Here is a 23,656-nt window from a genome sequence, read left to right on the forward strand (position 1 = left end):
TGTCAACATATTGCAGTAGACATTCCGAACTGTAGAAGATGTCTGGTTTTGCGGTTCACGGAAGCTTCTCAAGGTGTGCAGTCACTTTGCAGCAATGACCTGCGTGCCTTGTGATCCATCTCTTCAGATGAGATATCTTATTTGATAACACTGCATTTCTGCAGGGGTACTGATGTTGGATCGCAGTTTGAACATGGTGCAAAAAGCTGTTTCACCAAGCGGCTTTCGCAGGTAGTCGCCCAGATCTGCCCCCTGGCAATAGTGCATGCCGACCCTACCTGTTGATTTCCATTCCGTTGAACTTTTCGGTATTTTAGGGTTCGATTTCGAATTCTCTCCTACTGTGGTCCACACCATGCATGCTGTTCCTCGAGCCTTGGATCTCTGGCTCCGTAGTACTGGACGCTTAAAAATTTACATTTGAAAAATGCATTGCACTTTTTCTCATGGTTGACCGCCCCACTGTCCTGCTCTGGCTTACATTAGGTCCCTGTGACTGCAGCCACTCAGAGCGCGAGGCGGCCTCTGTGTGAGAGCGTCTACTATCTCGTCCAATGACTTCAGGCCTGGCGTTGCCCTGGAACTTGATAACGCACCCTGGAGGGTACAAGGTGATAGCTTGCTGGCTCTTCAGAAAATTTTGAGGACCCCCCAGTGCCTGAGATCCCTCTCTGAGTCGAGGAGGTTGGGAATTTACAGGCAGATCATAAGTGCTGGCAATGGCAGCGGTGGGTGTTTCTGGTGCTGATGAGGTGTGTTGCGTGTGCGACGCGCAGAGTTTCTGCACGTGAAGCCAGGCAAGGGAGCTGCGTTCGTGCGAACAAAGCTCAAGAACTACATCACAGGAAACGTCGTGGATAGGACCTTCCGAGGGGGCGAGACAGTCCAGCAGGCCGAGCTGGAGAAGAAGGAGACCCAGTTCACATATGTGGATGGCGATGATGTGCGCATCAAAACACCCTCGCTTGATTATTGTTTGGCAAAAGGAAACCACTCTCTACACACTCTGTAATGTTTGCAGCAGTGGTGTGAAACACCTGTGTTGTTCCCTGTCATGCAGCAGTGGCAAACAATTTTTTCATGTCCAGCACACTGCAGCCACTAGTTTTAGTCACTTATACCACTTGACTCCGTGGCTGCCCTCCAAACAGGTCATCATGCCAGAAATGGAAGCATCATTGGAAGCCTTACTTGTGGTTGATGCGATGTCGGCTGGCAGTGTTTTCTGACAGAGACTTTGCTGCACAGTATGTGTTCATGGACAATACAACGTATGAGGAGACGCGGCTAAAGAAGGACGAGAGCTGGTCTAAATACCTGAAGGAGGGCGCTGAGGTGGCCCTGCTGGTGTGGAACGGAAGAGTCATCAGCGTTGACTCACCATCCACTGTGGAGCTGGAGGTAGCTGACACAGACCCTGGCCTCAAGGGGAACACTGCAGCAGGTGGGACCCTACTCCGATGTTGCTCCACTTGTTACTCAAGTTGGTCAGACTCTTACCTCAGAGACTGGTTGACACCTTCACTCATTTGCCAGCTGTTCTGGTTGGCATCTTGCTTTTCTCGTTTGGCAAAGCTGCCCGCTGCTGCAGGCCTGCTTTGTAGTGACACCAGGGCAGGTACTTTCCATTGGTTTCCCGCAGAGAGTTCTTCAGTTGAGAGAACAATAGATAATGCAGAGCGGCCAATGCAAGGATTGGTGCTTCGTGGGAGCCTGATCCTCAGGGACTGACAAGCATCATGCATGCTGGCAGGTGGGAGCAAGCCCGCCACTTTGGAGACTGGAGCAGTCATTCAGGTGCGCTGCAATGACTGCCATGCACACCAGACGTACCCTTGTTTCCCACACTGCTTGCAGAGATTCAATCTAATCGGCCTTTCTTTTGCAAATGCATGTTGGTGTGGTATCAATCTCTGAGCAGTACAAGCTCCACAAAGTGCGGCAGTGACTTCAAGGCAATGGGGTGTTGTCCAATTGAGAGGGACATTGCCTGGATGCAGGTGCCTCTGTTCATCATCCAAGGGGAGAAGATTTTGGTGGACACACGGACAGACACATACTTGGGGCGTGGCTCAAAATCGTGACAAGGCAGTCTGTTTGAACCCAGTACGACGCAGTCTTGAAATAGTACTTTAGACTAGTCCTTCTAGTTGCATTGCTCCCGTGGGCTCTATGCTTGCATTGAGTAGCCACAAGCAGCCTTGGATACTTTGAGTGGATTGGGCCGGACGTCCTAGTAGCTGAAGGCTAGCTAGACAAGCATGTAAGCATGCGGCTGTGCACACTGCAGTGCTGAGCATGGTGCCAAATCACCCAGGAGGGCCTCGGCAGGAATTTCAAGGTGCAAGCTTGAATCTTTTCGAATTTGAATTAGAATTCAAGCTACCGGTAGTTGTGCAAGTGCGCAGTATATGAATTGCCCCAAGAGGACAGCATACACTCGCCGCTTTGGACACATTCAGAGAGGCAAACTGCACAGAATCCAAGATGAATGTCAAGCTTGGACCTGGCATGTAATGGCGTGTGCATGATCTGTATTTATTTCCAGTAAGGCTCTGAAAGGAGCGCGCTAGCACATCCTTGGTGGAGGTAGTAGGTGTACTGCGCAGTACCTTGCAACTTACTGATCGATGAGACCACCTTTTTACGGATTTCCATGAGGATCAAAATGCACGATCAGCAAGCTTGTAAAGCTTCCTTACGTCACGTTTCCCACTACCTCCTCCCTCAAAAATCAAGTGTTTTCGCAATCTCTGGAAACGCATCACTGAGCCCACGATCTGGATCCCATTCAGTGGCATCTCCCGTAGCTCATTTGAACTAGTTTGTGAGGTGTGCCCGTGCGAATTGGCACTCCTTTCCTGCCCGATATTTGGTCAGACGGCGCCTTAGCTCGATGTTCGTGTTAAGTTCTAGTATGATGATAAATCATTTGGGTTTGATCCCTTGCATTTGGATTTCTTATGAAAGAGAGCTGGGGTACTGTGCAGGCATTTCTTGACTGGAATGTTGCGACGCAGGACGAACAGGTGCACAAACGACCGTCGCATCAGACCGTTGCCTCTCGTCGCAGCGTCGTGGGGCACAATGAAGCGCTCTACAGCGGCAGTGTTTCTTTTAGTGGGTCTTGCCCTGGTCCTTGCGTCTCCGTCGGTGTCCAGCAGAGGTGAGGCGCCTTATTGCTGCTCCGCTGACAAACTCAACGACGCGGGTTGGTCACTCAGCTAGGCCAGGGTTCCGACAGGTGTGGGCGCGCCACGGGCCTTCGCTATCTTGGATTTTTGTGTCCAGTATAGATATTATTCCGTTGATTTATTGATTCAAAGCGCTGTAGACATGTCAAGTTGGCCAGCGGCCTGCCAAGTGATCTCTGGAAAGCTAATTCGTCTCAGTCAGGTGCTGCTATCTGGGTTGTACCCGATGATGGCATCTAGGCACTTCTACAGCTTCAATATTGATTAAGTTCAATGATCGCTGGGGTTCGCGCTCTTTAGGCGCTTGTATACGTATCGAAGGGGCTGAGATTGTTGACCTATGGCGCTCTGATTGTTGCAAGCATTACTGTTTCAAAACTGCGCTGAGCAGCTGATTGGATCTAATAATATTTTGCCTGCATCGTATGCATTTATGCTTCGATAGTGTACATTCTCTCCAGGGACATCTCATGACACCACAGTAATCAATTCACCGCTGTGCTGTGGTGGCAGTACGGAAGACTGTATTATTGCTGCGAATCAGAATCTCACCATGCTTTGTGAGTTGTGTGCTGCAGTGTTGCTGCAGTCACCATCACCAGACGCCTCACCAGCTGCTGACGCGTCCCCCGCCGCTGCTCCCGAGGCCTCCCCTGCAGCGGCCCCTGCCGCTTCCCCAGAGGCCGCACCTGCCGCACCTGCAGCGGCTCCTGAAGCTTCCCCTGCTGATGCACCGGAGGCAGCCACTGCCGCCCCGGCCACTGCTCCCGAGGCCGCCACTGCTGCGCCTGCAGCAGCTCCGGAGGCCGCTCCTGCCGCGGCTCCTGAAGCCACGACTGCATCACCAGCAGCTGCCCCGGAGGCGGCACCTGCCGCCCCGGCCGCTGCTCCTGAGGCATCTCCTGCCGCCCCCGCCGCTGCCCCAGAGGCGGCACCTGCAGCTGCTCCCGAGGCAACCGCGGCTGCTCCTGCTGCGACACCAGAGGCGGCCACTGCTGCGCCTGTAGCTGCCCCGGAGGCTGCGACTGCTTCCCCCGCCGCTGCTCCCGAGGCGGCCCCCGCTGCAGCCCCTGCAGCGACTCCGGAAGCTTCCCCAGCAGCTCCGGAGGGCGCCCCTGCAGCAGCGCCCGAAACCGCCACAGCTGCTCCTGCTGCGGCTCCGGAGGCAGCGCCCGCAGCAGCACCCGAGGCCGCCACAGCCGCACCTGCAGCAGCTTCCGAGGCAGCTGCAGCCACGCCCGCAGCCGCCCCTGCAGCAGCACCGGAGGCTGCAACTGCTGCTCCTGCTGCGGCTCCCGAGGCCGCCGCAGCAACACCCGCGGCCGCCCCGGCCGCTGCGCCAGAGGCTGCGCCTGCGACGACCCCTGAAGCTGCCCCAGCAGCTGCACCGGAGGCCGCATCTACCACCCCGGCCGCTGCTCCCGAGGCGGCTCCCGCCGCTGCCCCGGAGGCTGCGCCTGCAGCAGGCCCTACTGCCGCTGAGGCATCACCTGCTGCCGCGGAATCACCTGCCGCCGCGGAATCACCTGCCGCCGCCCCGGAGGCTGGTTCCTTTGCACCTGCTCGGCATTAAGAGGCTAAGTAGTCTTTCACTGCTGGTTCACACCGCCTCTGCCGGGTTCCGTGTGCTGGCCCATTGGGAGCGCTGAAGTACTTGGAGATATTTGCCGTGGAACTGCCGGGTCAAACGTGGCAACATGTCTGAAGGCCTGCAGCTTGGGCTGCAGCCTTTAGCCAGTAGAGCAGCGAGCAATGATGGCAGGGTGGCAAACGGTGAGCTGCCCGCTTATAGTTCTTTGTCAACAGATGTTGCAGTCTAGAAACTATTGTCTGATTTGCTGTTATACCAAAATGCACGAGAGTTTCTGCAGACAGTGTATGCTACTACCCCTGATTGGCGATCGTCCCTAGCTTGCTTGGTGTTCCATGCGGCAAATTCTTTGCTCAAGTGATCTATTCAATAGAATCTTTTGTTTAGTCCCCGAGTCCACAAACTTCACTCTGGCACTGCGCAAGAGCGCCTACTGTTCAGTGGAAAATGCACTTGTTTGAGTTCAGGAACCTCATTTGATCTTTGGGTTTTGAGTTGTATGTGACGGAGGTAGTGGGGGATTTGATTGCTGTCTTTTGAGGATGTTCAATTTTCATCACACTCTAGTGAATATGTAATTGCAGAGGTATAAGCATACACATATAGCGTGCATTGAACCTTTTGCTGTCACATTTTAACTAGGACAACGTATGCTGCTCATGACATCTTTCAAGTAAGGGGCCTCTTTGGCATACATTTCTCACAATGGTCCTTACAAAAACGAAGCTTGCATGAAAGGGCAGTATGCTGTCAGCACTCGAAAACAAGCAACAATTCTGGCATAGTTTGCTGATGCCAGAAATCATGTTCACAATTCATCAACCTTATTCAACCAGTTCTACATCTTCCTTGGATCCAACCACTCACACAAAGCCTGTCAATAAGACTCACTCATCAACGCAAATGAGCGTTGGTGCACACATGAGAAAAATCAAAGTATGCAATGCCAGACTGATCACAGCTTGCTCCCTACACATTCATGCCACCAATTTGCAGACTGCGCAATTTTGCACTTTTGAATCCGAGTCAGGCGGGCACACCACTGACTCACCTCTGGCATTCACACTAATGCTCTATGTACTCTCTTGCTCACCGGCAGTGTACCACTGAGCAACTCATGCGCATCAAACCAACAGATTTATTCTCTTCCATGCCATCAGCTCAGAGTCATGCCAGCCAGCGAACACTCTCTTGGGGTCTCGAGAGAACCAATTTGGTCCCCTCAAGCCCAAAAAGACAGAGCTATACAGCAGCCAGGCTTCTCAAACAGCAGCCCACCAAACAAAACACAGTGTCTACACCTGAGCGCAAAATATAAGTGCAGAGACCTGCTGCTGCCAGCAAAAAATGGATATACCACTACTGCCTGAACAGGCACACTCAAGTTCGAGCAACCTGCTTTGAGCTGGTGCCTGCACTGAGTACCTTTCACATGTAAATGTTGATGCAATAAGAATGTTTTGCACATGCCGCTCACTTAAGTGGAGGTTTGGTGCAACAACGCATCTGCTGCGAGTGTTTGTGGCTAATGCAGCAGCTGCCCTGTTAAGGGCACAATGCATGACACCAATATGGCTGCTGCTGATGAGACCACAGGCAGCTGCAGGCGCAGCTTCAGGCTGGGTGGAAGTTGACGGATACAGCATAAAGCTGCCAACACTATCAGTCGCCTGGTGTCTCCCCCTATGGTGGACTTTCTAGCTGGCTCTAGCTCGAGCTGACCCTTGCTGCTGCACTGCGGAGGCTGGTTCTCGCCAGCGGTGCCTGGTGGGGCCATGTATGACATCCTATGATGTGCTCATTGGTGCAGTAGACTCTGTGGAAGCTTTCCGGAAGCTTCTGGGAGCTGGCGGCCTGATCAGGCCACATGCAGGGAACGCCTGCGCTCAGGTCCATGACTCGTGCACGGTCTTCACGTCGCGCAGAGCACGCAGCACAGCGCTGTTGCACTTGAAGCCCGTACCAAAGCCCAGCATCCACACGCGCTCGCCCTTCTTGCAGCCCACCTGGAGATCAACACATGCCCACATCATTCCCTGCTGCAAGGATCTCCGATAACATACTATCTTGCAGTGCCTTGCTTGTTATGATCTCTGGCGGGCTCAAAAGGACACAGTAAACACACAGGACCACATCATCCTCAGAGCTTTTGGACCTTGGAGCCCTCACGCAGCGTCGTATCTTAGACCCTCTGGACGGCAAATGGAGTTTATAATGGACTATCAAACAGCCTAAAACACCTGCACCTGCACATCTTTGCAAGCTAGCAAAGCTGTTGAGGGTGTATAATGGAGGGGTGTAAATCAGGAGTGTGCTGGGTGGATCGCAGAGTGCAGCAATGGGAAGGGAAAGGTGACTCACCCGGGACTCCATGTTGGTGAGGACATAGAAGACGGCAGCGCAGCAGGTGTTGCCGTAACGGAACAGGGTCTCCTTGGAGGGCTGCACATGCGAGGGGTCCAGGCGCAGCTTCTTCTCGACTTCCTCAATGACCGCACGGCCGCCAGTGTGCACCAGGAAGTGGTCAAACGCCGTCCTGAAGTTGGGGATGTAGTCCTTGTCCATCACACACTTGATCTGCGCAGGGCAAAGGAGCGCCGTCAAGATTCTAGTTCATGAGGACACATGGCTCCAAAAAAAAGCTATCATCAGACAATCTTGTGAAGACATGTGGCTCTTTATCTACCAATTCATTACGCAGTTCAGGATCACATGCTCAGGACCCTTGAAGTTTCCTTTCACAACACGACTTTAGACCTCACCAAGGAAGACAAGCCACACACATACAAGCCTGGCAACATCCTTCACGACTGTCACGGCTGAAAAGGGCCGGCCCCCTGCCAGATGCAGCACTAATGCAATGGTAAACTCCCATAGAAATAGGGCTGGTGGCTGAGCACGCACCAGCTCAGTGAAGGGGAGGACGAGGGGTGCGAGGGAGGCGATGTTGGTCTTCAGGGCGAGCGCGGCAGTGGGCACCACGTTGCGCTGCAGCAGGATGCCGCGGATTCCGTCCTCGTCCTCGCGCTGCCTGTTAAAATTTCAAACAGTACCTTTTATTTTCAACTCCAAAAAATCCAAGTTGGAGAATTTGAACGACCAGACTCACTGTTGCCATCTCTTTCACACAAAGAATTTGACCCACCAGAGTCACTGCTGCTGTCCCTTCACAGAGTAACACAGCAAACCAATGGGGCAAAATACCGCTTTCCCTTCCTTTTTGAAGGCATCCAGCAGCTATTATCAGATCTTAGCATGCGCACCTGATGGCGTTGAAGGCGTCGTCATCAGCGCCGATGTGGCTGCGCACGCAGTGCACAATCTCGTACTTGGCCACCGCGCGGTCCTGCGGCCTGTGCAAGCAAACGGAGCCATGAGCGTCAGAGCAGTTCTGAGAATTAGGCGTGGTATGGATGCCAGATCAGGCGCCTAGTTGCCCATTTGTGCCAGGTCAGGCTCCTCACAGCAATGCTGGTGCCCTTAGTGTGCATTATTATTATTATTATCATTGTTATTATTATTATAAATTATAATTGCATAATAAGCAATCATTAGCGGCTTGATTGGGTCCATGATCTCAGATGTGACATCAGAGGTCAGATGTCAAGCTTGTGCAGGGCGAGGGTGAAGTGCGCTGCTACACATGACACGACACATGACAAGATGCAAGATCGGAGTCTATGATGTCCTAACGTGCTGCAACCCCGCTTGCAACAGCCACAACATTTCAATCTCATTACTGAAAGATTTGAAAGCCTCGATTCGTCCCCAAGACAGACTCATCGGCAACCATGGAGCTCCCTTGACCTGCTGCATGCTGCTGTCCTCGAGCGGCGGCAAGCAACAACAGGAAAAGCATCCGGTGAGGAGAGGCACCTGTTGGACAGGAGGCAGGCGGCGCCGCCGACGCGGAAGAGGCAGTTGGAAACGAGGCAGGAGCGGTTGTTGCCCGGGTAGTAGTTGTTGGTAATGTTCTCGTGGGCCACCACCAGAGCGCGCTTGTTGGGCAGCGCCTGCGCACACAATCCACCAACCACGTCAAAATTCATCCCAGCAAGCTCACCAACTAGTCTGATCAGTTCTACCGGCTAGGCGGCTTTTTGCATTGCTCCCACCACAAGATATCCACAGCCTGCTTGATCAGTAGCTCTCCTGTACTCAACATGTCATGCACTGATGAAATCAGAGGCCAACCCGATACTCCCTGCCATCCCCGCGAGGTAGGGTGTACCCAGGGGCATTAGTGGCCGAGACAGGTCAACGGATCAGCTCAGCAATGCACCATGCTGGTTATTCACTACATGGCGGCAGGGAGGCATCAGGACGATGAGTACATGAACAACCAGAGGAAAGGGCCTGTTTGGGTGCAAAACAGATTCTGCCTTGAAGTTTCAGGTTCCCTTTTTGAATCGTGGAAAGAGGATGAGTCAGGCGCGCACCTGGAGGTAGTGGCGCGCCACGTCGATGCCGATGACGCCGGAGGAGCAGCCCATGCCGGACAGGTTGTGCGACAGGACGTCCGTGCGCATCTTGAAGTGGTTCACCACCATGGACGCCAGCGAGGGGGTCGGCGCAAAGCAGGAGCACACCACAATCAGGATGTCGATCTGCAGCGCATTAACAATCCCACCTTGTCAACCCAGCAACAACCTTACCATGTCAGTCTAGCCCAGAGCAGCAGGCGCTAAATCTTGCGAACCTTGGCAAGCTTTCAGGGCTACATGAGACACTGCAGGGGCTGCATTGATCCCAAAAATTGGTCAAAATGTTCATAATGAGGAGGATATTGACGTGGACACTGAAGGCTGCATGGTATCTGCATGAATTGATTAGTGGCCACAGAGCCTTGTCATGCCGAGTCCAGGACAAACATATAGATGCCAAGACATTGCTGTGCCACAAGCACCTTGCAACAAGACAAGAAAGGCAGAAATATTGGAGGTGGAAGGGATTCTTACGTCCTGGGCGTCGATGCCGGTGGTCTTGAGGAGCTTGTGCACGGTCTCAAACAGGACCATCTCGGTCTCCTCAAGGGCCGCGTTCCAGGTCAGCTTCATGGGCTCCTGGATGATGCCTGAATGCAGCAACGGCACACCCCAGTATTAACACATGCCCGCCACAAACATCCAAATGAATGCAGAGGTTTGTTCCAAGCCATGTATCCACTCCATCGCTAGACTGCAGAGCTATTGCTAGACTGCAGAGGTCGAGCACGTGACACCTGCAAGGACTTCTCAACTAGCTCGCAGGCGCGTGTTCATGCAGCAGCGGTAATGGGCGTTTTTCAGGATTGAATAGGGGTGAGGGAGGCTGCTCACTGTCTGGGAAGTAGGTCTCATCGCCCAGGCCAGAGCTGTTGAGCAGCTTCTCCTGGAACTGCAGAGCCTCCTCTCCCCAGATCTGCCCATCACCACATCAACTCATCAGCGCGCACCCAGCTACCAGACAGCTGCAACACAAATTCTGCGCGCACACAGCAGACCGCGCTGCCAAGAGATTCTAACGAGCGATCCCACCAACCCCAGCCAGTCACCACCGTTGCAGAGTCCTTCAGGTTAGTAGGCACACGTGAACGGAAGCAATGTGGCTTTGCCCCTCTGGCGAGACAGGCGACACATGGATTTGCTACGAAGTGGGGAAGTCCTCTAGGTTACTATGGCACACGTGAACAGAAGCAATGTGGCTTTGTGCCTCTGGCGAGACAGGCGACACATGGATTTGTTAGTGTGGGAGCACAAGCACACCTTGCGCATGCGCGCGCCGCGGATGTAGTTCTCGCGGGAAACCTTCATGCGGTCAGGCGGCTTGTAGGTGTAGGTGTCGATCAGGAACACCGGCCTAGCTAGGCGCGGCACGTACTTCCGTGTGAACCACCCAATCACCAGAATTGCGGACAGCACGGTCACGATCTGCGTGCACACAATTCCCTATGTCAGGCACTACTGCTGCAAGGCCCCCAGTGAGAATAATTGGCAACAGCAATAGTGAGGTGGCGCCTCCCGTGGCGCTGAAACAAGGCCTGCTCTGGCCCCTTTTGACAGGGAAGGACACAAAGCTTTGCCCAGTCTTGGCTTTGATGCAAAGGGGGGCCCTCGACAAGCCAGGACAGGTGTTGTGCGTTGAACTGAGTGGAGCTCTGTTCCTCTTGCTTGTCACTCACTGGCTGACGTGCCTAGCATAAATCTGTCTGAAAAGGCTTGCATAATGAGTTGTATGAAATGCACAGGGCAAGGTCTGGCATGCAAGCTTGCCCAAGCATTGCCAATGTAGAAGAGTGACATAAACAAAACAGGGTGAGTAGAGCATTCACCAGGGCTGAAGGTGCAGCAGTCCACGCCTGCTTCGACAAGTCGAGTAGCTGATTGTACTCTGCAGTGTTGGCTGCAACCTGTAGACACAAGAAACCAAGCCACCTCAACCATCCCTACTACACAGAGAGTAGCGAAATGTCGCGATGCTTTGTCGTCACTCCGTAGCATCATGCGTGAACACCTCAGTACACTCATAGCTCGGAATTGACGTCCTGCAATGTCTGCTATCGTTGGTAATCCCGACTCGAGTGTTGAAGCCGTCAAAGCCAGTGCGTCTTGATCTACGAAAGCTCCCAAGAAATGTCCGCTCTGGACCTAAAGATTTCGCAGACAATCCTCCAAACTATTCGGTTTATACAACCAGACCAATCGACCGCCCGTGATCCTGGATCGTCTCAGGTGAATGAGCAGATCAATCTGTATGTAGGGAGAAGGCTTACCCAGGCATACCGCCCCAGGGCGAGGGCCGCGAGACCCGAGAAGACCGCTCCGTTGAATACATAACGATTGATGAGCTTCTGAGCCGGGGAGATAGCCTCGCGCGCCATTCCTGCATAGTTTGCATCGTCCCGTGAAACTCTCAGATAAGACGGTGTAGCCCATCCAGACGCAGGAACTGCTGCTGCCGCACATGCAAGAGCTCCTAATATCAGTCGTGTTTGATGCGACCAGATCGGAACCGAAGAGCTTGCAAGAGAAGACTGCTGTTTCTGTCGCTCCGCAACCTCAGCCGGGTCGAGCGTCTCGCTTCTTGAACAGAGCTGGGGCGGCTTCATCGCGCCACCCAATGGCAAATTCCAAAGTATAGTCTTCTGGCTTGTTTGTGACCAGGCGTGAAGTTACTTCTCACCTAATGATGCGTGAAGGGCCGCTCTGGATCGGGATTGCCGACCTCGAATACTCAAGCCGGGCTGCTATGTGTTTCCCTCAAACGGCAGCGTTGCCCAGTAACAAGACGATCCTACGGTGAAGACCTAGGTGTGGTGGTATGCGGTGAACAAGCTCTCGATCGTTTGGGTCTGCCAGAGTTCACCAACGCTTTACTCACAACATGGAATCCACACGCTACGGGCAGGGCACAATCGCCAAAATACGGGCCAGATAGAGACAGCTGGAGGCCTTGGCACAGGAGAGTATCCTTGGACGTCACAAAAGCCACTTTCTAGGTCAGCATTCTTGGAGAGCTTGTCCGAAAGTCGTGTGCTGACTAAACACAATCTTGAAGACGCTCGCATGACTATCCACAGGCCTAGGCAACGTATACGTAATGGTCGTGATCGATCATGATTGATATCATCAAAATCTTCAATTGGTCCAATGCATGATCATCATGATAGTTCAGTGAGCCAAGATCAACAAAGAAAGAAAGCTGGCTGGTCATTGGCGCTCAGTACTTCTGGCAACGTCATGGCCCTCCCATGGTGATGCCTGCAATATTGTCCAGTAGGTGTCAAGAAGGTACCATTGTTCTTATGAATTACGTTGGGCAGAATTTGGAGAATCAGGTGATACTATCAGGATATAGTATCTCGATCTTGGCCAGTATGCCTTACAGGCAGTGCCCGCTCAAACAAGAAATGATTTCATGAATGCATACCGTAGCTCTATTGAACTTGCCATACCGCCTTCCCCTTGCTTACATGCCAGTACATTTCCCCAACAACCGAAAGATGCTGTGACTGCTATGTCTGCAAAAACTGGAAAATCACATGATTTAATACCGCTCCATGCCATCAGCACAGCAGGAAGTAGGCACTCCTGCCGCTGCAGGCACTTTTGGCCAGGCAGATCTCACTTCTTGCCAGAGGCTGTCACATTGAATTTGAAGTAGATGACATCCCCGTCCAACACCACATAGTTCTTGCCCTGCGCCACACATACCAATGAAGTGATCAACGCCTGACATTGACACCAGCCTTGCTGCACATTACGCTAAAGGCAACACACTTCCAGGCTGATCAACATTGGCACACTATGCCACCAGGAAAGTACTTCAGAGTGGCCTTAGTCCACAGCATTTCCTCAGCAGCCAGCAATGCCATGCTGACATGCACAGGCTGACGCATCCACACAGTCTAGCCATCGGGGCGCTGGTTTACCGACATGTGACCGCATCATTGCATGCGTTCTGATCTCTAGGTTGTGGGCACACGAACTGGGGTGCAGAGCTCACCTCCTGCCTGTACTTGCCGGCAGCCCTCGCTGCAGACTCAGTGCCCAGCTCATGCAGCTCGTCGTAGTGCATGACCTCCGCGCAGATGAAGCCGCGCTCAAAGTCCGTGTGGATGGCTCCAGCCGCCTGCGCACCAACACAGGTTGCATCAGAGGGTGTCCACATGACGAGGTGCCCAAACATGCATACAACAAATGTTTGCAGACTGCACTTTGCGCCGCCTTTCCTGAGACTACTGACCCACCACACTCTTGTGACAGTACTGTGGCTAGCGTTCAAGCTGCCAAGCATATGACGCCCGATGAGAGCCTGATTGATAAGCAGAGTCCTTTGCAGCAGGGGTTGACTAGGTAGGAAAAGAGAGTTTGTATGTCGCTGATGAACAGTGGGGTTGTCTTGTTGCCCACCTGGGGTGCCTTGGTGCCCTTGCGGATCTGCCAGCACTTCACCTCGTCCTCGCCAGCGGTGAAGAAGTAGATGAGCTGGATGCTCTTAAAGCCGGTGGTGATGATCTTCGGCAGGGCACACATGGCCTCATTCTGCACAGCCAACATCTCCAGCTTACATGCCAAGCTGAAAGTCGTCCAGAGGACAGCATTAATCCCCTTAAGACCTCATCATCATGGAGTCTCCCCCCTTTTTCGAACAAGACCAAAGCAAGGTTCACAACCTTGGTGAGCTCAACCGTGCTCCCTAGATGCTGCAGTGCACCCGGACGGCCTGCTCTGGCCATTGCGAGCCATCAGGTAAACTTGCAGTGCATGTCAGTTGTTGATTTAATGTGCGCATGATACTCCACAAGGCTCTGCTGAGTGTGTACCTCTTTGAGGTAGGTGGCCTTCTCGTCATCGGGCATGTCAAACAGCTTTGACTCCAGCACGCCGCTGAAGGGGATGATGGGCTCGCCGCCGTGCTCCTTCACCCACTCAAAGATCTACAATGGGAACAAACAGCAAAAGTTTGATGTGACAGTTATGCGCAGCAGTCCTTGATGTTGTCAGGGCAATTGAAACCTGCAGCGGGGGATGTGTAGGCACGCTCCAACGTAACATTGAGTTCATGGTACCTATTCGAAGAAAGGCAAGCCAAGATCTCATGTCCCCTGCTGGATACTCATGCCAAGCCAAAGGGGTGCATGGCGCACCTTTGGCAGCCACTTGGACTTCTTCTTGATGTAGGCCTTCTCAGTCAGGTTCACCAGGTACACCACAGGCTTGGCTGTGATGAGCTGCACTGTGTTCAGAAAGTCCACCTCCTTCAAATTCCACTCGCCAAACCTGCACCATGACCTCTGCTTACTGCTTCTAAGCATTGGAACTGTACTTGTCCCTCTATTTTGATCGTGTGTATGACTGAGTACTGAGATGGGGAGCAAGAGCACAAGCAGAAAGATGGAAGGAGCTGGATTGCATGGGGGAGGATGCTGACCTGACATCGACACCCGTTTCAACAAAGTCTTTGACCTTTTGGGCTGCGGCCAGGTCCTCCTTCTGGTCCTTGGTAAGGCCCCGCTTCTCCTTGGCCTTCAGATCATCTATAAAGGTGTTGAGTCGCTCCAGATCCTTCGCTCTGAGCTCCCTGTGCACACCACCAGATTGTCTGCTTCACTGCTAGCATGCACATAACAATTGCAGCTATCCTCAAGTCTGCATGAAATATACCCCAGTGCTTTCAGCTTGCTGTTGTGCATTAGGCTACCAGACAGACCCAATCATGGAAATCTGAAATGGTGTAGGGGCCATCAGCATTGCTTATGCACTGTTCCAGCAACAGAAAAGAGTGTGTGCATGCATGCGGCAGCATCCTCGCACCCATGGATGATCTCTAGATCTGCCACTGGGTCCACTCTGTCTTCCACGTGCACCACATCCGCATCTTCAAAGGCTCGGCACACATGAAAAATGCCGTCCACTGCTGCAATGTGGGACAGGAAACTGTTTCCCAACCCCTCACCATCCGCCGCTCCCCTGCAGCAGAAATTCCAACCAATCATGACACATGCATTGTGACTCCTGAAGGATGTTGCCAAGCTTAGTCAGCTTGATTAGATGCCAAGACAATGCAATTAAGCATGTATCTATCGATACTTTGCTGTCCTTGAAGATATAAAAAGCTGACAGAACAGGTCATAGAGTGGAGCCCTTGCCTGACAAGCCCAGCAATGTCCACAATCTCAAGGAATGCAGGGACCTCGCTCTTGGGCTTGTAGAGATTGCAAAGCCACTTGAAGCGGTCATCAGGAACGTTGACTCGAGCCTGTGGGAAATAAGGCCAGTGTCATACCAGGACTAGCCTTGTGGATTCGTAGGCAATCAAGCCCTTGAATGCCACGCTTGTGAGACTAATAAGTTGATCATGCAGGAAATGCACAGATACAAGCAAGGACGTACGTTGTTGGGCTCGATGGTGCAGAAAGGGAAGTTCTCTGCTGGGATGCCCATTTTCGTCAAGGTATTGAAGAGTGTGCTCTTCCCAACATTGGGAAGTCCAACGATACCAATCTGAACAAATAACTATCTCAGACTCGTTTACTAGGGGAATTTTTCTTACAAGCAGACACAGATCTGCCTTGCCCATCAGTACACAAATTTTCTGATCTTCTAAAGCCAACTCAATCCGCAGATCCCCGTCATATCACAGATCTACAACTGCATTTTTACTTCCACGAGATTGATCAAGAGGAATCAGCATAATAAGAATGAAAGCAGGAAAGCATGCAGAGGAGGAGGAGGAGAGCCCTGCCTTCAAGTTGGTTCTGAATCTTCCAAGGATAGGTCGTTCTTTGGGCTCTTCTTTAGCCTTCTTGGGCGGCATGACGGGTCCCGATCTACGTCTATTGGACTCCTACTCCTGCTACCTCTTCACAGTACTGTCGATCAATAGAGAAAATTTGCCGCCACAAATATAGTTAGGAGTACAGTCGTGCAGTAGTGCCACAAGACTTCAGAACAAGTGAATTAACTGCTGTTTATTGGTAAAGTTGATAGGAAAGAGACATTCGGGGGGAGCCGTCCCTGTTTGAGATTACACTTATGCCCTGCCTGATATCCCAGTGGGGGAAGTTTCTCATGTAGCTAAGTTTCTGATCGGGCAAAGAATTATCGCGCTTACAATTACTAAGAATGGCCTGCATTCAATTGCGCTGCGAATGATGTGAATTAGGCAAGGAGCCCCTGGGCTCGTTGATTTTATTTTTTCATGGCAAGCACACTCAATGCATGCCCGCACTCGAGCGTGCAACAGAGACAAAGCAGTTCCAAAGCGATGCAAATGAACTGTGGTCTCAATTCTAACGTAGCCATCAGACGGTGTGCGGGATCGAATCCTTCAGGAAATATTCTAGTAAGGCACTCACCACTGGCGGATAGGTCCCCGGGCACTATTCAAAGACTGGCTGCGTCTGGCGGAAACTTAGTTATGATAGGCAGAGTTGCAGAAACTCAGACTTGCACTGCCGAAGACGCCACCAGCGTGCAGGAGCTGGATGTGTCCTTGCACAAGAGAGCACGTGTTGAAGGGTTTTCCACCCCCCTTCAGCAGCTGCGTCGACCAGGTAAAATTATCTTTCTTACGTCTTTCCCACGATTTGTGCTCAGATCTCTGGATGGCCGCATCTCGATACATGCTCACGTTACATGCCTGACGAGCATTAGGGACAAACCACCCCGAGTTGGTATCTTTGCACATCCAAGCAAGCTGAACAAATGGACTTGTATTTATTCGCAGGGTCTGTAAGAGGCGTGGCTGGAGTGCCTGTGCTGACGTCCCTGCTTATAGCCCAAGCAGTGAACAAGACTGTGGATGAGGTGCCCCTTTGTGCTCCTCAGACTGCATTTTGAGCATGCTAACATTGATTCAGGTTGTCCTTGCTTGTGCAGTTGACACATCTGCTTTGCAGGCCACCTTCAATGAGAGTGTACCCCAATAAGGTGGGGCTGTTTGGTGCTCCTGCGCAGATACACTCGCCCAGCCCAGTGCAACACAGGGTGGCGTACCAGGGCGTGCCGGGGGCATACAGTGAGAGCGCAGCGCGCAAAGCGTGCCCTGACGCCGAGCCTCTACCCTGCGACCAATTTGAGGTGGCCTTCCAGGCGCTGACTCAGTGGCTGGCGGACACCGCTGTGCTGCCCATTGAAAACTCCGTCGGGGGCTCCATCCACACCGTCTTCGATCTGCTCATAAAGTGAGCCCTCCAGCCCCTCTGTCATGTGAGCACATGTGCAGTCAGGCCAGTCAGGATGGTAGAGCGAGAAGGAGCAACACTCTAGTCTCCTGTCTTGCCTCTTCTGCACCTGTCATCTCGAGAAGATTCCTTCCATCTCACTCACTTAGGCACTCTTTGCATGTATTTTTGGCATCCTGCCTGTGCTGGATTGAGACATGCAGCTATTGAAATCAAACGTTTTCATCATGGCACGCCCATGTGTTGATAGACTGCTGCTCTGAAGCTGCAGCTGCATGCAGTCTGGTCCATGCTGATAAGTGGCACTTTGTTACAACATCAGGTACCGCCTGCACATAGTGGGGGAGGTGTCGGTGGATGTGAGGCACTGCCTGATGGCGCTGCCGGGAGTGAGGAAGAAGGATCTTCGCCGCGTGCAGAGCCACCCGCAGGCGCTCAGCCAGTGCGACCTCTACCTGTCCTCCATGACCGGCGTCGTGCGCGAAGCCGTCTCCGACACCGCCGGCGCCGCGCAGACCATCGCGCAGAACAACATGAGGTATTGAATCCCTGCACCCTGTATCCACACCATGCGCGAGTCTCAGACGTTCATGCCCGTGTGATGGCTGCCCTAATGCTTATCCCGGGGGCAATTCGCCTGCCGCTGCATGCATGAGTGCCAGGGCGGCTGTGCGTCGGCAGCGACGGCGCTTCAAGATTGACAGAGAGCTGTCTATGTTGAAGAGTTGCCGTCATTGATGCACATCCGCTGGATGTGGGCTCACTCTCCAGATCTGCACTTGCCAGCTGCAAGAGCATCTTTTGGCATGTACTGCCCAGTCTACGCGACGTGCAGCTGTCAGGACCTCTGTATACAATAGCATGCGCATGAATCTTTCGGGAGAGGGAATTTCAAGTGGTTTGGCGCTGTTCAGGGACGTAGCGGCCATCGCCAGTGAGAGGGCGGCGGAGTTGTACGGGATGGATATTCTGGACCGGGGCATTCAGGATGCACGAGACAATGTTACGCGCTTCATTGTGCTGTCACGAGACCCCCTCATAGCGCTCCCCGACGAATCGCGCACCTTCAAAACCTCCATCGTCTTCTCGCTGCCCTCGCGGCCTGGGGAGGTGTGCTATTGGAGCCCTTCCACGTCTTGCAATTGACCTGCCTAATTGCTAGGAGTTCCAGAGACACAAATCATGCGCTGGTGCTGTGCGCATCATCTGCAATGGACTGGTGGCTTTGATCTGATGGGGTGGTGTCCTCTTTGCTTGAAATGCATTTTGCATTCTATGATCATGTCTGCTGCCCTTTGTCCCGTCTGCTGGACCATCTTCTCCAAGCTGCATGGATTACGAGGACAGCAGCATACGCCTTAGCAGGACCATCCATGCACCTGAATTACAAAATCTGCAATGTATGAACTTCAATGATGGGCATGAGTGTGACTTGCCCTGTTGCGCTCAGGTGCCGGGCCCCGGGCAGCTGTTCAAGGCGCTGAGCGTGTTCGCGCTGCGCGAAGTAGACATGACTAAGATCGAGTCGCGCCCGATGCCCTTTGGGTTGGCGGCCGCCGTGGGGCCGGAAGAGTCAGCGGCCGAGGCCAAGTCCTGGCACCGCTTTGACTACCTCTTCTATGTAGACCTTGTGGGCGGGCTAGGGGACCACGTAATCCAGAACGCCCTGCGCCACCTGCAGGTTTGCTCGCAAGTCTGGACAGGTCCCCATACAGAAAACAGAACACAAGCACAAGGCAGAGGACAAGCAGAATGCAGGGCTGAGCTAGTAAGCAAACCAGCCCGCCTCTGGAGCTTCGCGCATTAATGTGCAGCCTCCAGCATGGGCTGTCTTGGTCGTTTTGAGAACAGGAGAGAGAGACAGCAGAGCTGTCTCTACTTGCCCAGCATGTTGTGCAATTAGCATGAGTGGCAGATCATGGTGGACATGTGGGAGGATACTACCTTTATTGATTCAATCCTGAACAATACAACTGCAAATGCTCCCAATCAGTCTGCAATGCCAACGCATTTGACTCAATCAGGGTCTATGGCAGGCTTCGTATTTCCTCTCCCACACCTTCACTGTGATCTCTCGAGTGCAAACTGCAATGGCCATACTAGAGATTTTTAGCTTTGAGCGGATGTCGCTGATGTAAGATCTCTCTGTTGCACGGCAATGGCCTTCTTGCATTCCTGTCTTCTCACGAGGGAACCATGCAAGACCAAGGGATATATTCACTTCTCGGATAAGGAGGACGCACAGGAACATGTGCATTTCCTGCAGGACTGATGGTGAGTGCGTTGTGCGCAGGAAATAGCGCCCTTCCTGCGCGTGTTGGGCTGCTATCCAATGGACCTGGACGCCGGCGACTTCAGGGCAGCTTCTGTGCAGCAGGAAGACCTTGGAGGGGACGACCGCAGCCTTAATGGCAGCGGCCGGCAGGCCATGCGCACAGACGACCTCCTGATGGCTGTCACCGGTGCTTCAGTGCGCATGCCGATTATGCAGGTGCATGCTACTACCATCCTTCAGCCATGTGCCTGTGCGCCTGGCCTCAAGGCAGTGGTAGCGATGCATGCATGCATGCTCGCGTGGCATGCATCTATGGTGCCAAAAGATGTGTAAGGCAGCAGTGGCAGCCAAAAGGCACTGCTGCTCATTGCTTCCATGGAGCTCACTTTCTACTACCACATCTTCAGTAGAGAGCCTGCACATGTGTACCAAACCAGCTTGTGCTTGCCCGGTGCGGTGGGCTGTGCTGCCGTGCACTATCCAGGACGATGTTCTTTTTTGCCTTATGCATGGCTCCAATGACTGAATGCCGGCATCCATGACCCGGGCCGTGGGGTTGTAATAAAAAATGTCAGCGCCTGATCAGGAGCTCCATAGGGTGATGCAACCGCTAGGCCATGCATGTGGCTGAGGCTCGAGGTGGTTTCTGGGTGCAGACACAGCGGGTGGCACCAGTGGTGGCATTCCAGGGGGTCTATGGCGCGTACAGCGAGGCCGCTGCTCTGGAGGCCGTGCCCGGCTGCCAGCCTCTGCCCTGCGAGCACTTTGAAACGGCCTTCCAGGTGCACAGAATGCTCTGCTCCCTGCATGCAGTATCTGACCTACCAATTCTGTCATGCATTGTCAGTCTCGACTCTCCCTGCGCAGGAACGGTGAGCAGTGTTGTCGGGATCCTTCTGCTAGTTTCTGACAGTACCATACGGTGTTTCTGCACCGGTTCATTTATTGTAGTTCAGGCAAGTGATGGGCGCAATTGCTGTCAGGGTGCAGGACTTGAGAGTATTGGTGCAATACGTACAGGTGCTGTCACAGTGGCTGGCGGACAAGGCCATCCTTCCCATAGAGAGCAGTGCGCACGGCAGCATACATGCGGTGTATGATCTGCTCATTAGGTGCTGCCCTTCTTCACTAAGTACCACTAAACTTCTACTCTTTGCAAAGCGTATAGTACTATTGCCCCAAAATATACACTGAAAGTGATACATGCACGCCATAGTTGTCAGGAACATCGCCAGCATGTCAGCAGGACTGCTAAACAATGTGCTACCCCAGCTTGCTAAGGATGCCATGAGGATGACAAGCAGAGGACTGAATGTCAGCTGCTTGTGTGTATGGCTATTGTGTACGACTAGGGAAACATCATCTTGACTGTGGCTGTGCCTGGTTAGGTACCGGCTGCACATAGTGAGTGAGCGAGTTACAGAGATCAAGCACTGCCTACTGGCGCTGCCGGGGACGCGGCGGGGTGACATAAGGCGAGTCATCAGCGACCCCCAAGCGCTGACTCACTGCGACTCCTTCATCCGCGGCCTGCCCGGCATCGTGCGCGAGGCCGTCGGTGACACTGCAGCCGCCGCCAAAATGATCGCTGACAACGGCTGGAGGTGAGAATATGTTGACATTGCTTGCCATGTGTCATCCTGATTACATGTCGGCAACACTTGTGGGAAATACTTCTTCAGAGGGTTGAGCTGCACAGCAGCAATCGCCCATTAGAGATTGGTCATTATTGATTGCAGCGCAGGCGCAGAGGCAGTGGTGAAGTCAGAGATGTGCAGACTGCATTGCTGGCATTGCACGCACGTGCAAGCTGGTCTGCAGATGAGAAGCCCACACATGCTTACACACCTGTGCTCTCTTCATGATCTTGTGGCATAGATATAGACACTCTATGGTTGTCGATAATAAGTGGTCTGGCTTTGGCTCTGCGCAGAGACGCTGCGGCGATCGGCAGCGAGCGGGCGGCGGAGCTGTACGGGCTGCAAGTTTTAGAAAGAGACATCCAGGGCAACTCACCCAACATTTGTCGCTTTCTCGTGCTGTCCAGGGATCCCCTCGTCACTGGTAAGGCCACTTGGCACCCAAATGTTGACTGTATGAAAAATGGTCCAAGATGCCTGTGCTGGCATTGTTTATCTGTGAGGCCTTTCTGCGCTACCAGCTGATCACATGTCCTCTTTGTCTTCCTTTCGTAGGCAAGCACTTACATAGAGTTTCCCTTCCGTTCCTGTAGCCAGGGCCATGAGGTCTGGAAGAGTTGAGAAACAGCCATTGATGCTCTCTACTCAAGGATTTGCCAATGAGCGCCACTGCTGCCACCTGACATCTTTGTGCACTTGTGTGCGTGCAGCCCAGTCGTCGGAACGGCAGTTCAAGACGTCGGTGGTCTTCTCGGTGATGGAGGGCCCGGGGCAGTTGTTCAAGGCGCTCAGCGTGTTTGCGCTGCGTGACCTGGACATGACTAAGATCGAGTCGCGCCCCATGCGCAGCAACCCCGTCCAGCTCGCCAACGGCACAGGTGCGCGCAACACGCCGCTGCTTGCTCCATGCATGCGCTCACATGCTGCACTGGGAAATGTGATGGGGGCTCGCAACCAACAACTTTGATGAAGTGGCAGTTGAGGCCAGCAGCTGCTATGGCAGGGCCCCTGGGTGCACAGGCTCACCTGCCTGTGCGTGACTCTGCAGCTGTGCACACGATTGAGTGGGTGCAAATGTCACAGCAGGAGTAGCATTGCCGCTTCCTGGTGCTTGGGGGTGCATTCTGCCCTTTAGCATATTTGAATGGCGTGCATGGGTGCCATGGGGGTTCTTTCCGGAGTTCATTAAGCCATATGTGGGGATGCTTGTAATATGCATGATAACCCCTGTTCTGTCAGGCAGGCATTAAATTAGCCCTAAGTTGTCTTTAAGAAATAACATAGTGAGTGTCTATTGTGCAGTGGGTGGCCGCCGCTTCCGCTACCTCTTCTACGTGGACTTTGTGGGCAATCTGGCGGACGACCTGCCGCAGAACGCGCTGCGGCATCTGCAGGAAGTCACTGACTTTATGCGCGTGCTGGGCTGCTACCCCATGCACGTGCAGGCCTCCCTTCCTTGAGGGCTATTTATGTGCTTGCGTAGATGTGCTGCAGCATAACCGCGGCCATTTTTGGGGGAAGATATCAGGGACTCGTATGCAGGCATGCGCGGCCCGGCTGCGGCTGTGCCGGCTGGATTTGGGAAGCTTGGGTTGGTAAGCTGCATTCACATGAATGCATATTGGTATAGGCTGGGCTGGATGGCAGTGTGTTGGATGTTCAGTGCTGTTTGGTGCATCGTGCATCGTGCAGGGTCCGGTGAGTGTTGTTACAGTAGCTTGTATGAGCAAATTACCATTTGCGGATTTCTGACAAAGGCAGACCTAGATATTGAGCTGATAACAGTATTTTGCAACCCTTGAAGGCCATCGTTATAGTCAGATACCGAATTACCAAACATCGTGGTAGGCAAATTAAGGGTCAGTCTTGCAAGTCGTCAATTGAAGCCAGGACTTCAGAACAGAAGTCCGGACTGAATCCAGTCTTAGACAATCAGATGTAAATTTTTAAAGTGAAGACAAATTGGCAGGAGTTTTTTGCAATTCTACACTCATATACCTCTGCCCTTCGACTTTTGGTGCAAAAGCGACCCTCCCGTAGGAATAGCAGCACCTGCAATTTGTATTTTGTGAAGCCACAAGAGGCCAGTACTTCACTGTTTCGGACCTGTGCTTCAAAGTCATACGGTCGGGAGGCAAGACAGCCTGTGATGTATTTGACTTTGCCGAAACGTCAATGAGCCACTGCTCCTCAAGCTGTCTGAGCACATGTACTGGAAGAACATACACACACGCTCACATCACTTTCACGCCTCTGCTGAAGCATCATCTCCCCGCGCCCAGAAGTACT

At 53.0% G+C, this 23,656-nt stretch overlaps 5 protein-coding genes across 5 annotated transcripts; 2 read left to right on the forward strand and 3 right to left on the reverse strand.

Annotated features, from left to right (window-relative positions):
- Nucleotides 1–38: 38 nt before the first annotated feature.
- COCSUDRAFT_35026 (organellar elongation factor P) lies at nucleotides 39–2,084 on the forward strand (the record flags this gene model as incomplete). The annotated part of the gene is made up of 6 exons (XM_005650803.1): nucleotides 39–73; nucleotides 535–611; nucleotides 777–943; nucleotides 1,249–1,444; nucleotides 1,754–1,797; nucleotides 2,001–2,084. The coding sequence occupies 6 exons, from the start codon at nucleotides 39–41 to the stop codon at nucleotides 2,082–2,084; spliced, it is 603 nt and encodes a 200-aa protein (XP_005650860.1).
- A 1,658-nt stretch (nucleotides 2,085–3,742) lies between these two features.
- Nucleotides 3,743–5,373, reverse strand: COCSUDRAFT_46035 (hypothetical protein; the record flags this gene model as incomplete). The annotated part of the gene is made up of 1 exon (XM_005650804.1): nucleotides 3,743–5,373. Exon 1 carries the CDS (start codon nucleotides 4,592–4,594, stop codon nucleotides 3,743–3,745), a length of 852 nt encoding a protein of 283 aa, XP_005650861.1. The 5' UTR covers nucleotides 4,595–5,373.
- A 100-nt stretch (nucleotides 5,374–5,473) lies between these two features.
- Nucleotides 5,474–12,082, reverse strand: COCSUDRAFT_64433 (very-long-chain 3-ketoacyl-CoA synthase). The gene is made up of 12 exons (XM_005650805.1): nucleotides 11,947–12,082; nucleotides 11,537–11,646; nucleotides 11,096–11,173; nucleotides 10,530–10,694; nucleotides 10,104–10,185; nucleotides 9,744–9,859; nucleotides 9,225–9,392; nucleotides 8,662–8,798; nucleotides 8,049–8,138; nucleotides 7,690–7,816; nucleotides 7,147–7,362; nucleotides 5,474–6,791 (listed from the first exon to the last, which is right to left on the reverse strand). The coding sequence occupies exons 2-12, from the start codon at nucleotides 11,642–11,644 to the stop codon at nucleotides 6,672–6,674; spliced, it is 1,407 nt and encodes a 468-aa protein (XP_005650862.1). The 5' UTR covers nucleotides 11,645–11,646; nucleotides 11,947–12,082; the 3' UTR covers nucleotides 5,474–6,671.
- A 551-nt stretch (nucleotides 12,083–12,633) lies between these two features.
- COCSUDRAFT_64434 (flagellar associated protein) lies at nucleotides 12,634–16,236 on the reverse strand. The gene is made up of 10 exons (XM_005650806.1): nucleotides 16,012–16,236; nucleotides 15,660–15,770; nucleotides 15,416–15,525; nucleotides 15,081–15,236; nucleotides 14,698–14,847; nucleotides 14,414–14,546; nucleotides 14,090–14,203; nucleotides 13,677–13,808; nucleotides 13,270–13,395; nucleotides 12,634–12,962 (listed from the first exon to the last, which is right to left on the reverse strand). The coding sequence occupies exons 1-10, from the start codon at nucleotides 16,081–16,083 to the stop codon at nucleotides 12,888–12,890; spliced, it is 1,179 nt and encodes a 392-aa protein (XP_005650863.1). The 5' UTR covers nucleotides 16,084–16,236; the 3' UTR covers nucleotides 12,634–12,887.
- A 941-nt stretch (nucleotides 16,237–17,177) lies between these two features.
- COCSUDRAFT_12515 (PDT-domain-containing protein) lies at nucleotides 17,178–22,827 on the forward strand (the record flags this gene model as incomplete). Its single annotated transcript, XM_005650807.1, has 5 exons — nucleotides 17,178–17,452; nucleotides 17,775–17,990; nucleotides 18,367–18,532; nucleotides 22,104–22,245; nucleotides 22,670–22,827. 5 exons carry the CDS (start codon nucleotides 17,178–17,180, stop codon nucleotides 22,825–22,827), a joined length of 957 nt encoding a protein of 318 aa, XP_005650864.1.
- Between the last annotated feature and the right edge of the window lie 829 nt (nucleotides 22,828–23,656).

This window comes from Coccomyxa subellipsoidea, assembly GCF_000258705.1.
Source record: "Coccomyxa subellipsoidea C-169, whole genome shotgun sequence".
NCBI classification, from domain to species: Eukaryota; Viridiplantae; Chlorophyta; class Trebouxiophyceae; family Coccomyxaceae; genus Coccomyxa; species Coccomyxa subellipsoidea.